The 17,689-nt window shown below is 35.0% G+C and overlaps 1 protein-coding gene across 3 annotated transcripts in view; it reads left to right on the top strand.

Moving 5' to 3' along the window:
- Positions 1-4,285: 4,285 nt before the first annotated feature.
- Positions 4,286-17,689, top strand: part of LOC110442129 — a 34,525-nt gene continuing 21,121 nt past the window's right edge. For all 3 annotated transcript variants that reach the window (XM_021485590.1, XM_021485589.1, XM_021485591.1), the window contains exons 1-5: positions 4,286-4,469; positions 11,532-11,674; positions 12,735-12,949; positions 13,977-14,185; positions 16,248-16,391. In XM_021485590.1, the coding sequence (XP_021341265.1) occupies positions 4,359-4,469; positions 11,532-11,674; positions 12,735-12,949; positions 13,977-14,185; positions 16,248-16,391 (822 nt within the window). In that variant the 5' untranslated portion in view covers positions 4,286-4,358. The remainder of the gene's footprint in view (positions 4,470-11,531; positions 11,675-12,734; positions 12,950-13,976; positions 14,186-16,247; positions 16,392-17,689) is intronic.

The following is a 17,689-nucleotide window of genomic DNA, read 5'->3' as shown; positions in this document are numbered from 1 at the left end:
GCAGACAATCCGGTATACCACAAAGTCCACAGTAAAGGAAGCAAAGCTTGTTTACCATATTGTTGAACGTTTCATAAAAAAGTCTATATTTGTTTTTAAATTCATTCATATTTATATTCAACCATTTTATAAAGTTTGTCAAAATAATTAAACACGTGTCATTTGTAATGTTTATTACTGGTCTAGGGGAGATAATAATCATCAACAGATTTAAGCAACTGAATAACTTCCCATTAATAACCCTTCTAGCGTCAGCGGGAAGTGTTTACCGAATGATAATCATTCCGGTGATAGTGAAAGGATACTTGGGTATATTTTTGAAAGACTGTAAATGTCCATCTCGGGAAAAAAACTTATATGAAAAATAAAATCTCTGGAATCAGGTGAACAAGTAGGCGACATAAAAATAGAATTCTACGCGATTATTTTACGATAAATGTTAATATTTTGAACACTTCATATTGCAAAATTTATAATATAAAAAAAAACACAGAACAAATGTCTCTTGACTTAGATTGACATTTGTTCTATTTTGTATCTTCTTTTACCTTGGAAATCATCTGTTGTTTAGTATATTATTTAACTTGAGTAATTTGAACTTTTTCATGCTGACGTCGTTTATAGATGTTACAAAAGAATTTTAGCCTTCCTGATATAACAACGTTCACAGCAAAAGTTATTTTAACCAGATTGTTCTGTTTAAGCATGTTATATTATGTATGTGAATATTCAAGTTATGTCGTAAAGAATGTCAAATGTTTCAAGTGGCATTTGTAATGTTCGATAATGGTCAATGGGAGATAATCATCAATCGACAGATGTTTTGCGACTGGATTATTTCCCATTAGTTAAGCGTCCTGGTTAGTGTTTTCCTCGTCGACATAGAAAAAAATGTTTTAACCGTTCGGGAATGTGTATTGGAAGATCGTCAGTGTCTACCTAACAGTCTTATGTTAAAAGTCAGAATCTCTGAAATCTGAGGGAACAATTGGATTTGCTACGACGGCAACATTAGTAGTTAAGCCGAAAACACAGGGATGAAATGATTTAAAGTACTTTAGAACAATAATATTAAAGAAAACATTATACGCGATCCCTTAAAGGCGTATGCAATCATATGAATATTTACAGAAAGTAAAAACTATTGTGTTAAACTTAAGTAATGCGAAGTTTGTCAATAGGGATATCAAGTCACAGCATACGGCTAAATGTGAAAAGTGCTACCAACCATTTAACGCTTTAATGTTCTAACAAATCAGAATGATTTTTTTCCGATTAACGTTATTCTGATAATGGTCTTACCGGTGTTGCATATGGAAACACCTCCGAAAACCAAACTAATGCTCGGAGAGAAAATAAAAGATAGATGTCGCAAGGTTTCTATTAGGGCTGTATTCCGCAACACAGGCAACATTATAGAAAACACCCGATCCTGCCCCCTCCCCCACCGCCTAAATCTCTCCAAAGATAGATCGCATTTTACTGCCATAAGTTTCACAGGCATACGAGCCAATAAAAACGGAATCTGGAGGTATACAAGGTCATAAAGAAAGCACTTTTAATCTACCCCGACAAAAAAAAAACAGCGTACAAAGCGAAGAGAGGAAGCATTGGCTTTCGAAGCAAAATGTAGTATTATCACATTTTAGTCATCTATAAGGCCACTAGTTCGTTAGAAAGATGAGGAGGATTTAGATAGTCATCATGTTTGCTTATGTGATTTGTATTATTCAGATACAGTTTAAACCAAATGATACCGCATTTTCCTGGACCAAAGAACAATCCGCTTCGTTAAGCTTGAAGTGTTATTCAAAGGTTTAATAGGCAGGGTCATGTATAATGACGGGTACCTAGGGAGATAACGTCGTAAAGGGAGATGATTGGTGGGTCAGAGAGAAAAGAGCATGCGCAAGTTAGTACCACTTGAAATAATATTGTATATCGTAGTTGCGACCGCTCTATCTCGTTATTACGAGCTTCGTAGAATTATATATGTTTTGGTGCAAAAATGTGTTTTTTTTCCCCTTCGTCATATTTTAATCATTAATTGCAAATCAAGATGTCGGTTTCCGAAATATATTTTGGTAAAAGGCGTAGTACAAAGGATACCTTCATATTAAATGAAGACGTACGTAGATGAAATATTTTTTACAGAATTTTTAAGTCCATCACATAAGCTTATTGTTTCTACAATGATTTTTTTTTAAATACACGTAATCTGCAGCTAGCAGTTAGTGGTTGTCTGGGTTACGGAGATCATGATGACGGTCATTTCTTTTTGAAGGAAGCAATTAAAGAAGATTATCTGGAAAAAAATCTATTGTGAATCTTATACAAAGTATATAAATTAGAAAACCGGTACTTTTCTCACCTACATTTTAAAGGTAACCATCCAGTTTCAAGGAAATACCAAGGAAAGAACGTACACCGTTCTGACAGCTTATATTTGCACCTTTTCCAAGGCAATTTGACAGTTCATCAGATCAACCATCCCATACACAGCTATAGGATGCATATTTTATAATATGACGCTTAGTTTGGATGAGGCTTAATGAAACTTACTAGCTTTTTTCTAATCACTAGCACTAATAGTAGCCTAATAATAGAAGCCAGAATTAGGTAAAACGGCAAAAAATACTTGGTATGATTTAAAGTAAACTTTTTTTTTTATTGGACGTTTTTGTGTTTATGTTGTTGTTTTTTGTTCTTTTTGCTCATTTCTCCTAGAATATCACAACGCCAAGGGTGTGTGGTTTAATTCAGTCTGTTTCATGTTCCGAGAATTTTTTTTACTCGCTGTCAGTTGTCACATTATTTTGTATCTTTGTTGTGACTTTTCAATATGATAACGCTACAAAACCCAGATAGCAGACACACGTTGGCCCAATGCATCAGTGTTGGTTGGGCCATCGTTGGAAAATGACGTTGGGCCAACATTGTTTTGCAAATCGGCCCAATGTTGGACCAGCATGATGGACCAACGTTGGCCCAACGACTTTGGGCCAACTACTTGATGTTGATACAACGTCGGGCCAACGTTGTGCCAACTATAAAACTATGTTGGGTCAACGTTGGGCCATCGTTACACCAACGAACAAAGTTTGCTGGACCAACGTTGGTACAATAATGTATTTTAGTGTTTTGTTTGTAGTGGGCTTTCCGTCCTATTAACAGCTAAGTTTTTTAAGGACGATGTCAGGATAGACTAAACTTGAGAAAAGACAGAAAGAAAGAATATGGGAAAAGAGGGAAATGAGAAATGAATAAAATGTTGGTGTCTGATAATAAGAAAACAAACAGTGATTTATATTATATCATATCCATCCATTTTATTTTCTACTCAGGCTGATTGTTAGCCAATGCCACCAGCGCCGCATCTTTCTGCCTGTTGATTTCCTCCTTTTTGTGACACTAAAAGTAGGGTAATATTATTACAACATTGCGTGATATTGTAGATATAATTTTGAAAATAAGAAATCCATATTACAATGATGTCCATAACTGGTTCGACATCTACGTCTTTAATTTGTAGTTTATAGAAAATAAAGAAAAGAAATACTTTCAATTAAGTTATTACCAAATATTGTGTATTTAATACCAGTTGATTAGTGCTTGATGGCCGAGTGTAATTATTTTTTTATGCAATTATTATTTCACATAGACAATGATGGAAGTGGGCCAGCGTTGGCCCAACACATGGGACTTAATTGTTAGATTTACTACGTGCAGCCAACGTTGACCCATCACATGAAAATTAACGGTTGGTCCAACAGCATTAAGCCAACGCCGACGTAAGGCAAACCAAACGACCAACAGTCAACGTTGGCCCAACGTATGTCTGCTATCTGGGAATTACTATTGAGTGTCTTCACACATACCGCTCCGGGTCCTCCTTATCTCGAAAACATTGACATGCACAGATAATAATATAAATACAACTATAGAAAAAAGAACACTAGGTTATTATTTTACTGGATATCAAGTTTTATTAAAGTAGAATGCGAAGTCGCTAAAATATCTTGATTTTTTTTGCCTTTGACTGTAGTTTAATTATTTGCACCAGGGACGTCTGACTCTCTGCAATCCAGCATGTTGATACTTTATTGATGCGAATGTAAACATAACTGCGTTAAAATATGAATTATCTCAATTTAATGTGGTGACTTATTCTTAACTTGAATCAATAATGCTCAACAAAATTGAATTATAGTGGATGCTTTCGTGAAAAACGATGAGTTTTTGTGTCAAGAGTTGTCGGTCCTTAGTTTCATTTCTCTCCGTTGAGGGCGGGAGAAGTATTGATGGAAGACTGTTTACGTGCAGTACACATGTAGTCGCCAAGTTGACCTGAGTTTGCGATGGATTTTTCGGCTCTTAGTTCCGAATTGCAAAACATTGCAGGGAGATACAATGGACGAGACACCGATCCTGCCTATTCCACCACAATGTATTGTGAAATGTTCCACAAGGTAGGTGTAAAGTGCTCCAGAAGTAGGTAGGGGGCTCCTACGATCGGCCATCATTCTTACATTTTATGACATTGCGGCCTTGCAGTTTGGCACGTATGACATGTAAAACTGGACGATAACAATCTTCTTTATTGAGAGGCATTCAACTGGGTAATCGGTGTTATGTGTTAAGCTCACACGATGTACTGTCATATGGCATTCGACGTAATAAAATCGTTTATCACTTCGATGTCCTGGTGGAAAAGGAAATTAGGGCACGGGGCACTTCGAATTCACGAATTAAATGCTCAAAGTAGCCTCAAGTGTCTTGCATGGCATGTGCATCCTACTTTGACATATTTTATTATATCAATGAAAAATGCTTGTGCTAGACACGCTTTTGATTCAAATATATTAAAATGAGTTCAAATTATAAATGGTGGAAATTCTTGAAACAGACGCTTGCTATGAGCAGCACCCACACAATACACAGCACATAGACGTCGATACACACGACACAACACACAGCTGCACTGTACATTGACTGTGGTATGCATGTGTGTTCTGTACGACTCTGGGTCGGTGTTAGATGGCATAGTGAGGCATATTGTAAACCGACACTGTAACGAATACAATGTACAGCCTACAGGACAAAAGGGCTTCAATCATTTTCAGATTTTGCATGTGAATATTATGTAAATTTCAAACGTGATTGAAATTTAATGAGTACTTTCACAAGGCCTTTCATATTTTTGGATTTCATTTTTAATTGACTTTTCATTTAATATCGTGAATCAATTAATTTCCTATTTTCAAAATATAAATTTAAAAATAGCAGTTTTTACTTAATAAATTCCCGAATAGTTATTTATCAGTAAGATTTTAGAAGAAAAGCAATATATATTTATATGTTGAGAAATTGCTTTTATTTAGTAAAAACAATTCAGTTTAATCTGTTATTATTGAACAAATAATAAAATACATGTTGTTCAAAGTTTTAATTTATTTTAATTCTCATTGATCTCATTGTTTTTCTTTGCATTTGTTAATAATTTGTAAGATAAAATCTGTTTGTCAGACTCGGTGAAACAATAAAATATACAGGTAGGCCTATATTTTTTTATTTTTTTTTAGTCAGAATGAAAGGACTCATCTAGCTCATATGACTGTAAATGTAGTACCATCAGGATTACTGTATACATTAATGCATGTCAACAGATTATGAAATATATTGGTCTTGGCAGCACTTAGTAATTCGGTTGAATAAATGTGCTTTAAGTCACATGTACAGTATATAGCCAGCTGGCACAAATTGAAAGTGTTTTACATGTGTATAAGTGACTAGGATGCACGATTGCATCATGTTTCATGAAAAAGCAGTGTGTTGCATCCTAAAACTAGGTCACTGCCCTCAATTTCACCTTTGACCTTGACAAACTTCAGTGTAATTCAGGTTTCTCTAGCTTATCTTTACCATGGTTTTATGAATGGGCTTTAAACTTTGTAGATATGTGGGGCAGTGGGGGTATCCGTGAAGGCTAAAGCCCATCGCATGCATGCTTTAAGTTTGATCTATTTAAATGTTATTTTTCAATTTCCATGTATATGTATTTTTGACAACCTCAGAAAAATACCTGTCAGTCTGCCTTGTGTTACAGATTAAGTACTTCAACGTGGCGATAAACTTAGTACTCATTTATGTCATGGTTTGAGAGTCCAATGCTGATTTTGGAGGTTTTTACTATCCTAACTAATTATAAGTTAAAAACATTAAAAAAATGTTTTAAAGATATTCTTAATTTAAACATCCTAAAATAAATCAGCTTCTAAATACATGTATTTCTAAGCCCCATATCTATATTGATAAACCTTTTCATAAAGTTATTATGAAATATTGCAAGTGGACGGGGCCAAAATTTTACCAGTATTTATTTATCAATAGATTTAAAAAAAAAATCATTATTGAAAGAGGTTGCATGGGGTGAAACTTTGTATCAGATATTTTGCCAGTTTTTTGGGGGGAATTTTGAAAATAGTATGGGTAATTTGACTCATTAATTTAATAGTATTTGTATAAGAAGTAACAATTTTTTCAGTTTTAAGACTTTCATTCGTGAATCAATCAGTTCTGTGGAACAACGTTTGATCTACAATCATGTTTTGCTGTGAAAATTCCTCTTTGATACTTAACACTACTGGATTTTGGATTATCAACAAAATCTGTAAATAATATCTTTTGTACATGTAACATTCATTTAAAGGTACTGTTATGCGCTATGCATTCAACATTACCAGATCTTTCAGAGGTACCGCCAGTCAGTGTTTTACTTTCATTATGATTTAATTTCAGGAAAAACTGCATGTTATCTCATTTTGTTAGTTATAGCAGCACAATCTCCAGGTCAAAGTTTTTCTGTTGACAACTTTTGCTGAAAGATGGATGAAAGGTCTAGAAAAATACTGTATTCTATTTTAGAATCTAATAACATCCTGGATGTGACAGGAAGAACTACCAGTCTATAAATGAACATTACAGATGCATGCATGCAAGTTAGTCAAAAAGGGTAATTAGCAGAGTTTATATGATTTGATAGGAGTTTACATGGGTGTATGTATTTAGCTCCCTGATATCGCTATTTACCATACTTTACTGTAATCTTTGCTAAGTCTGCTGGTCATCACTAGCAGACTGGTGTAAGTTTCTAACCCCTGAAGTCTACTATGTGCAGAGTTCTAACCACTCTACATCTATTAAAGTACCCACACTTGGTAGAGACACCCACTTGCATACACTTGTCACATTACTATAATTATGGAGGCTCCATATACCCTATTAATGAGCACAATTACTCCAACAGTACAGGCAATCTTGTAACTCTTCATATATATTTCTTAATTGATTTGTAGTGTAAACCATGATTTAAGTTAAGGGGTAAAATTTTACTTTATTTTGATAGAGAAATTGAGTTTGGTGCTGTAGTTTCACTAATTTGAAGATTGTGGGTTAGTAAAAGGGTATCAGTTAATAATAGACATTAATCTTTTTTTAAATTATGATTGAAATAACATTAACATTTTACAGTTCTTAGATCTATGTACACATTTACAAATAACCACGTTAAAGATATTGTTTCCATTGTTTTCATGAGTATTTATTCATTTATGTGTTTTTGTGTAAAAACAAATGTCTGGCCGTGGGAACAATGGATTGCTCACAATACTTTTCCTAGTTTACAACAGATAAATGTTTTACTTCATGTGAAAAACACTCAAGGTGGTTAGAGACATAAAATCCATTTTAAGTTGAAAATCTGATGTAATTTAGATGATGACTGCATTGGATGCCTGTATTATACAAACGTACAAAGCTCTGCTCCGTCGGAATTCATTTATGTCAAAAAGGTGTTCACTTACCTGTTATTTTCATGTATTTATAAGTATATATTTTGATATTGATCTTGTACTGGAAGACTTCATTTCGAGTAAATACAGACTTAACTATATATATATCCTAAATTTTAATGCCATACCTGTGAAAAAGTTGTTTAGCCATCTTGCTAAGTTTTGATCAGAGATGTCCTTTTGTGCAATGTATTTTCTTGTGAAAGTTATAAAAAAAGGATGGAGTGTTATTGCATTATAATGGATTTATTGCAAAAACTAAAAAAATGAAAAATAGCTAAGACATGAATTACATTAACATATAAAAAAGAAATTGTGGTAAGGGGTTAATATTTGTTTGCATATGTGCAACAGTATACCTCAAGTTTCAATTTATATTTAAAGGAGCTTGAAGATATAAACTTAAAGCTTGTGCAGTAATTACTTTTCCATTATTTGGTGTCAGTTGCCGATGGCAAGGAATGTAGATCACCATTGTGACAGCATGATGAAACGTCGTCTAATTTGACAACATACAGAAATAGTAAAGGTCACTTAGTGTGTCCATATATATATGAGATACATATACATGGCACATGCATAGCTTACATACACAGAGGTGGGAGAAAAAATGTCACTTGATACACTACACATGAGATATATTCAATACCAATTAATTCATATCTAAATACAATACATTTATAAACTATTTCATTGGTATAAGTCAGCACAAAAAACAATTTTATGTAGAAAAAAATATGAAGTGGAATAAAACAATAACCACATGTGTACAATGTTGTATTTTGATTATTAGTCTAGAATTCTACAAGTCTGACCTATATTTTCATAGCAAATATTTAAAAATTTGCTTGTCCTGACATATAATCTGTTACCCTTAGGCGTTCAGTTTTTGTAAGCCCCAGGTAACACTTTAAAATGAGTGAAAAGTTTTAAATGAAATTGCATTAATTAGCCATAAGATAATAATGGTTTGCTATCATCTTCATGTGGTGCATTTTTTTTGTCTGTCAGTCGAGTGTTGAGGATGATTCAGCTGTGATTCAAATGAATAGGAAATGACTTCTATTACCTGTTTAATTCATTCACCCCTGAATATACATTTGAACTCTTCCAATTCAAAGGTTGGAATTATTCATTCTGAAATTTCAGGGGTGAATGAGTTCAAGCGTCAGAACCATTACCTTATGCACATCACAAATATGTATATATATGTAATTCACCGTCAATACCAAACCAAAACGTGTTAAGTTGTATTGCCTAAACTTAAAAACAGTACAAATGACATTATATCATTTATAACACCATGAACAAACTATGTAAACTCCTGAATTTAACTTGGGTAATTGTATATTTGTACACATTATTGTTGCATTTATAAGCATGTGTTGAATCTTTTCAACATTTATGGAAGTTATGCAAATATAATGAACTTAAGTTATTTGATTTATCGTGAATATCTTATCTAAGAAAACTGTTTTTATAGATGCATCAGTGAAATATTATACCTCCATTTTTGTACCATGTGAGTATAAATGTTAGAATCTTTTAATAGTCCTATATATATATGTTTGTGTTCAGGTACTTTTTGTTGTATTATTGCTTCATAGTGACTGTTTATCTCTGTTAAATGTTGTAGTATGTAAGGGTTCATGTTTCTGTCTAGAAAAAGGGGCGGATTGCCCTGAAATTTGTACAATTTCTTTGTTTGAATTGTCGTTATTACTTCTTTGTCCATGTATTATATGAATAGATGTTTTGATATATTTTTCAGTATTTCCCTCATGTTAACTAATGACTCATTAATGGCATTTGTAGTGTAATTGAGAAACCTGATCATTATTTCATTTTTAGCTCACCTGGCACGAAGTGCCAAGTGAGCTTATGTCGTGGCGCGACGTCCGTCGTCCGTCCGTCCGTCCTCGTCCGTCAACTTCTTCTGAAGAACGGACAGGCCTAGAGTCATGATATTTGGCTGAAAGCTTCGTTGGTAGGAGCCCTACAAAGTTTGAGAACGAAAATGACCTTGACCTGTTTTCAAGGTCACAGGGGTCAAATATGTCAAAAACTTCAAACGACTTCTTCTAAAGAACTAAAAGGTATAGAATCTTCATATTTGGCTGATGGCTTCCTGGGATAGAGCCCAACAAAGTTTGAGAATGAAAATGACCTTGACCTACTTTCAAGGTCACAGGGGTCAAATGTGTCAAACACTTCAAACGACTTCTTCTGAAGAACTGAAAGGTATAGAATCTTTATATTTGGCTGGTGGCTTCCTGGGATAGAGACCAACAAAGTTTGAGAATGAAAATTAGTTTGACCTACTTTCAAGGTCACAGGGGTCAAATATGTCAAAAACTTCAAACGACTTCTTCTGAAGAATTAAAAGGTATAGAATCTTCATATTTGGCTGATGGCTTCCTTGGATGGAGCCCAACAAAGTTTGAGAATGAAAATTACCTTGACCTTCTTTCAAGGTCACAGGGGTCAAATGTGTCAAACACTTCAAACGACTTCTTCTGAAGAACTGAAAGGTATATAATCTTTATATTTGGCTGGTGGCTTCCTGGGATAGAGCCCAACAAAGTTTGAGAATGAAAACTAGTTTGACCTACTTTCAAGGTCACAGGGGTCATATATGTCAAAAGCTTCAAATGACTTCTTCTGAAGAACTGAAAGGTATAGAATCTTTATTTTTGATTGATGGCTTCCTTGGATAGAGCCCGACAAAGTTTGAGAATGAAAATGACCTTGACCTTCTTTCAAGGTCACAGGAGTCAAATGTGTCAGACACTTCAAACGACTTCTTCTGAAGAACTGAAAGGTATATAATCTCTATATTTGGCTTGTAGCTTCCTAGGAAAGAGCCGAACAAAGTTTGAGAATGAAAATGACCTTGACCTTCTTTTAAGGTCACATGAGGCAGATATGTCAAACACTTTAAACGACTTCTTCTGAAGAACTGGTAGTTATAAAATCTTAATATTTGGCAGGTGGCTTCCTGGGAAAGAGCCAAACAAAGTTTGCGAATGAAAATGACCTTGACCTACTTTCAAGGTCACAGCGTTCAAATATGTCAAACAGTTCAAACAGCTTCTTCTGAAGAATTAAAAGGCATAAAATTATAATATTTGGCTGGTGACTTCCCGGGATAGAGCTCACCAAAGTTTGCAAATGAAAATGACCTCAACCTACTTTAGAGGTCACAGAGGTCAACAACATTTTAATGGATTTGTTCTTGAGAACTAAAAGGAATGGATTCATAAGATTTGGCTGGTAGCTTTTTGGAATAGAGCTAACCAATTTGAGAAGGAAAATGACATTGACCTACTTACAAGATCACAGGGAAAAATATGTCAAGCAACTTCTGAAGAAGAATCAAAAAGCATAGAATCTTATAATAATATTTTGCTGGTAGTTTCAACAGATGGAGCCAACAAAGTTTGCGAGGGAAATATTTTTAGTGCAATATAATATTTAATGAGAATATTTTGCTATGACTGCTTAAATATTCAGGTGAGCGATACAGGCCCTCTTGGGCCTCTTGTTCATTTCTAATTAACTATATCGATTGGTACTCACTCTTTGTAATGCCTACTTTGTTTATGGCATACAGCCATTACTGGGTACTTACAAGTTCCAAAATTGACAAATTGTATTATTAGTATTCATTTATATCCTCAGATCCTTCAAAAGACGGAGACTGAAGTCCATGACTATGCTGACCAAATTGTGATACTGTGGATGACCCTGTCACAGCTCTGCAACACAGCTAACACCTTGGCAGCCTGTCCAGCCAGAAATGAACTCTACCAGGACATATTCTTGTATGTACAAATATGCCCAGTGTCAAAAATACCCTTATCCTGTCATTTTGTCTTAAAATCTCATTATTTTTTCTTGTGTACAGGTACTTACATGTATATTAACAAAATGACAAAATTTGACCGATAATAAATCAAGTGTTTCACTACAATTTTCAAAATATTTTAAATTATGTAACATTGTGATACATGTTAACAGGGTTATCAGAACTTGGTTTAGGCCAGACAAAAATATACTGTTTCCTGTTATATGTCTGAAAAACAAGGGTAGGTAGGTAATAAATTTAATTTTTCTATTTTTCTTAATAAATTTACAATGGAAAGTGATCTGGACTATAGCCGTCCTTTGTTGAATATTGTCAAAAAATGTTTAGAGTAGGCACAAAAACTTAGGCTAGGTATGAGGTACCTGGAAACAAACAGTGACATGTACATGTGTCTTATTAATTGGTATTTTCATGCAGCCAAGTTATAAATTGGAGTGGGAAGCATTCATTGTGTTATTTTACAACCCAATTAACATTCCTCTATGTCTAGCTGTTTCCTTGTTATTTTCCTTGTCCCAGCTTTTACTTAAATTTTGTCAACACTTAAGATAACCGAATGAAAATTATGCAACTTCTTTATATATTGTCACATATTTTATGGTACATAATAGTGGTTTTCACTTATATTTATTATGTCCTATTAGGGATATTTCAAACCTGAATATTGAGGGGAGGCCACACAGTTATATATGGATGTTTGAGTATGAAAGGTTTTCTTTGGTTCGTGGATCAAAGATGGACTATAAAAAAATGTTTTTGATATATAGCAAAGTTTCGAAAAGGATGTATTGTGGGTTGATGACAAAAAATGTCTCCCTGTCTATTCATATCTGAAATCACCCTACAGATTTCCTGTGAAGGACATGAGAAAATTACAAAAGTATCATACTGAATGCTTTGCACCTGTAGGTGTTATTATAATTTGTTTAAGATAGATATCTTATTAGATTTTCAGGTGTACAAATACAGGTAATGTTCATTGAAAATCTTAAATGAACCCTCCTTTTTCCCCACAGACAATGCGCAAAAACTGTTCTGAACATAAAGTGGCAAAACTTGCCAGAAGAAGACCAGAGCAAGGAGAACTTTACAGAGACGGTCAAGGCTACACATGTGCAGTTAGTGACCACTGGGTTTGACCGCTTCAGTTTGCTCCTGCATCTTATGGAGAATCCTTGGACTGACCCGACTCTCAGTGAGATTATGTCTGGGGAAGCTGATAACGATGACGGTAAGCTGTGATCAGATTAGTGTTTCCACATATCAAGGTCAAGGAGATTTCCCGTAATACATTGTGTGATTTCTTAAGTGTTTCCACTGGCTAAATATTGTTACTGTAACTGTTAATATCTGCATATCTGGTGCACTCTGAATGTATAATGTGTAGGTACTTTCTGCGGGGAAAAAAGACACTGATGCAATTTTCTGTATTCAAGCCCAAAAACATTTGGCTTATACTCTCCCTAAATGTACTTGAGCTAATTTTAGATAAGCATTATAACATTTTTAAACGATATGTCTCTATAAACCTTTAAATGATATTTTGCAAAATACAAAGTTTTGCATAATATCTACCATGATTGTTGGAGTATCAATAGCGGAAACACAACAGTTATTTCTTTGGTCTCATCAAAAAATTCAAATTTTACTATACTCAGACTGTTTCTTTTTTTATTAATCGGCCATCTATTACAAATGTGATATGCTGTGACCTCCACAACACGACAGTGTACATACAAATCTTGTTCAATGCTCACTAACACCCTTATATATCTGCAATCTATTACAGCTACCTTTTTGTTTTGGAATTATTTATGGGCCAAAATTAGAAAAAAATCTGATCAAGTAACAACAAATACCCACAATACTATCCATTTACTGTTGATAAGTGCACTGCAGTCATGATCATCACAGAAAAAATCCACATGTAACAAATGAGATAGGAAACAATGGATACTATATATGTGAAATACTTAACTTGTAAATGTTCATCTGTGAGGGTTGAGTGTGGTATTAAACAGAACATGACACTGGTTAACGTTCTGTATGATGTCACTGATTAATAGTGTGGTGTTTTATATTAGATATTCTATAAGTGGTGATGTATTCACTCATTCACCCCTGAAATTTCATAATGAACTGTTCTTACCTTTGCATTGGAAGAGTTCAAATGTGTCTTCAGGGGTGAATGTGTTAAAGTGTAACACTGGTTAACACTCTGTTTCATGTCACTGACGGTTGAGTGGGATTTATTACAGACGCTGTCCAAGAGTACATCAGAAACGAGTCGACGCTTATCCTTAAACTCCGTGTCGAGATGTTGATGCAGGAGAACTGTGAGGAGTTCGCTCTCAATCTGAGCAACACTCTGATGGGTCACGAGGTGTTTGTCAAGGACATGGATCTCCGTGAGACACAACTTAAACTTTTGTACAAACTCAACCAGATGGACAAGCTGCAGGAAGTGGTAGGTCTGGCATGGGTGTTTGATAGGTTATTTAAACTAGTAGGATAAATACATGTATTTTAAAAGAAATTTGTTTTATATGTGGATGCCTGTACCACTGCCAAAACTGTTACTAAGCATTGGAAACTGTTACTTCTTGGTTGACAACGGCACTGATAAATCATTCCTGAAAAGAAATAAAGATGAAAGAACAGAACAAAATCAACAATAGTGTTCAAATTTTAAACATTCAGTCGGTCTAGAGTGGGATTCAAACCCTGGACTTCATATTGTTATTGTCGCACCGCCATGAAGAAGCGGAAGCGAGACTAAGGTGTTAATTTTCCGGTGTCGGCGCCAACATAAAGTTTTTGCATTAAAGTTAGTTTCACTGAAAGTATAAGTGCTAGACCAACTAAACTTGGACCATAGGTGCATCTTAGGGACCTTAGTGTATCTCAACCCATTCATCAAATGCTGGATGCAGCCTACCTTTCATGGTCCATTGACTTTGTCAGCATCTCCATCAACATTAAGGTTTTGCATTTAAGTTAGTTTCTCTGAAACTATAAGTGCTACACCAACCAAACTTGAAATGTGCATTGATGGTCGAAGCGGGGCACAGGCGAGACTAATAAAGTCTTTCATCCCCTTGGGGGGTGAGATAGGGGGATCTCAACCCGAGGCGGGGAGATTCTTAATTTGTCAAACACAAGGCTTTGCCGAGTGTTTGGCAACTTAAGAATCTTCCCCCGAGGGTTGAGATCCCCCTATCTCATCCCCGATGGAGTGGATGATTATTTTTCTCTTACCCTGTTGTTCCTGTCCAAGTGTAAGACGAAGCATATTGTTTGTAAACAGGAACACGTGGATAGCGTATTAATATTATACGTATGCGTCAGACGGTTCACGCATCATATTTTAAACATTTTAAAATCAATCCCATCTTCTTTGATGTCAAATGTAAACACGACAAGATTAGCAGACGAACTTCGTATGTGTGTGACCTCATAAAAGTAGTTCTTCCGGGTCACATCAGTGACGTCAGGTTTATTGTGGAGAACGTGCAAAGAGCACGTGTAGCTTGTCTCAACCCTAGGGTGAGACAAGGAAATCTCACACTGGTAAAAGTAAGGATAAACCTGTCCAGGGTAAGAGAAATATCATTCTCTTACCCTGGACAGGTGTATCCACACTTTTACTGGTGCGAGATATCCTTGTCTCACCCTAGGGTTGAGACGGGGGGATTCCCCTATTCATAACAATGGTATGACGTTACTTCAACAATACAATGACGTCACGTCAACAATCAATCAACGTACGTCAACCCTGAATTGAGCATGTAGCGTTATCATTACAGTGTGTCAATGATACACAATGTGAGAACAGGGTAAGAGAAAAAGAATCATTCACCCTCTTGTGGGTGAGATAGGGGAATTTCAACCCTAGGGGAAAAGATTCTTAAGTTGCCAAACACCCGGTATAGCCTCTGGGTGAATGATTCTATTAATCCGAATGACTTGCACTGTACTATTGCTCTAAGCAACTGAGCTAAATAGGCAGCAGAAGTGTCCTGGTCCAAGCTTGCTACAGTTATATCCACAACAAAGTTATGGGAAGGTTACTGTATATAAGAAAGAAGCTTTGGGACAGGGATCCTTAGTGCCGAGTTTATGTAAGGAATCAGGCCTCATGACTCCAGCTTTGATGGTTTCCCTTCACATTGATTACCGGATACTATTTATGATAAAGATTCATGCAAACTGCTATTTGTGATGATGGGTCATACTGTTATTGTGAAGAATGGTCATATTATTTATTTGTTGTGATTATTGGCATATTAAATATCTGAAATATAAACCCCATATACCATATATATTTGTTGACTTTCTGATAGAAAATTTACAAGGAATTATGTATTACCAAGCTAGAAAGCAGTGACAGTAGGAATCTCTTTACTTCTGCCAGGAACAATTTTGTGGAAGATTTGGCCAAGCAAAATTTGAATTACTATATAGCATTTGTAAAGGAAAAACCTTTTTGTTTGATTTTATTTCTGACTTGATATGGTTTGTATTGACAGTGTGAGAAGATTGTGTGTCATGATGGTGTGAAGTTGGTGCTGCGACTGGAACAGAAGGAAAGTAACCAGGCACTGAGTGTCCGACTCATCCAGCTGTTCCTGGTACAGGACTGGATCAAACCTGAACAGAAGTGCTGTACACAGGTTAGTTACCATGTTAGTCATGCTGTAAGCTTTGTTTTTAATGTACAGGATCAAACTATTACTATTTCATACCTGTACGTATTGAAATGACTGATTAATACACAATTTTTTCTGTTATTTCAACAAAGATAATCCATAATGGGGACACATTTTTACAAGAAACATCCTATCGAAACTCCTATTGCAGAAATGAGAACCAATTTTGGATTATTTTGTTCCTATTGCACACTAAGACCAGATGACTTGGAAGCATTTAGGGGAGACATGAAGTCAAATACAGTTTACAATATTAATGAATGTTTACAATTGATACAGTTTATTAATTGATTGTGTCACATGATTTAAGTGAATTACAAGAAAGCTAATTTGAGCACAGAATCCATGCTTGAGCATAAGAATGGTTTCATGAATCTTGGCCCTGTCTTATCTAATGTTGTTCAAATGTTTTTGCCTTAACAGCTGTTGTCATTTATTTGATCAATGAGAAATCATTATTTCTCATTGTTGACCAACATAGCATCGACTTCAGTAAAAACTAAGCTTATCTTGCTTAATAAAAGAAACTAAGTGAACAATACAGGCCATGGTGGGCTTGTGGTTATTTGATTTATTTGAACATCAGTTAGTGTCATATAACTAATCAGGTCTATCATAATGTGATAGCATTTAATTTTATCACTGCAATTTACATATTCTTTGATGCTTATATAATTAGGCTCGGCAGAGTTGTCTCTCTTGATTCAAGTAAGCAACTCATTGCATACGTTGACACCCAGTTAATTTTGAAGTACTCATTGCACAAGTATAACACATACTAAATTTTAAAATAAGTGGTCATTGAAAGGTCATATTCTTCAATGTAGATTTTTCTTAAAAGCTTATTTTACTGGCTCAATGTGGAAGAAAATGTAAGTACAATGAATGAGGTGCTTTTCTTTCCCTTTACTTTTCTTTCCCTTTATCCTCCAATGGAGTACTATTGAACCAAATTCTTATCGCTTAAGGTGTAGTCAATTGTATACTGTTAGTATTCAACTTCATAACTAGAGTACTAGCCTGTAGGCAGAGGTTGATGAATATTATTAGCCTGACGAATATTTTCATACTGAATATTAAACATTTTCACCGGTGTGAAATCTTTTAGCCCATCTTCTGGCTAGTTGAATGGTACATCCCTGTGTTAGCTTTGTAAAAGTGTAAATGATTGCAGGGCTTGAAACTACCTCATAACTACTATCAAAATGAATGTTAATTGCAAGAAAATGCTAGGGAAAGTGTACCTTACTCACAAATCTCTG

Source organism: Mizuhopecten yessoensis, unplaced genomic scaffold (assembly GCF_002113885.1).
Source record: "Mizuhopecten yessoensis strain PY_sf001 unplaced genomic scaffold, ASM211388v2 scaffold716215, whole genome shotgun sequence".
Lineage (NCBI taxonomy): Eukaryota > Metazoa > Mollusca > Bivalvia > Pectinida > Pectinidae > Mizuhopecten > Mizuhopecten yessoensis.
This window is presented reverse-complemented; position numbering and strand designations above follow the sequence as displayed.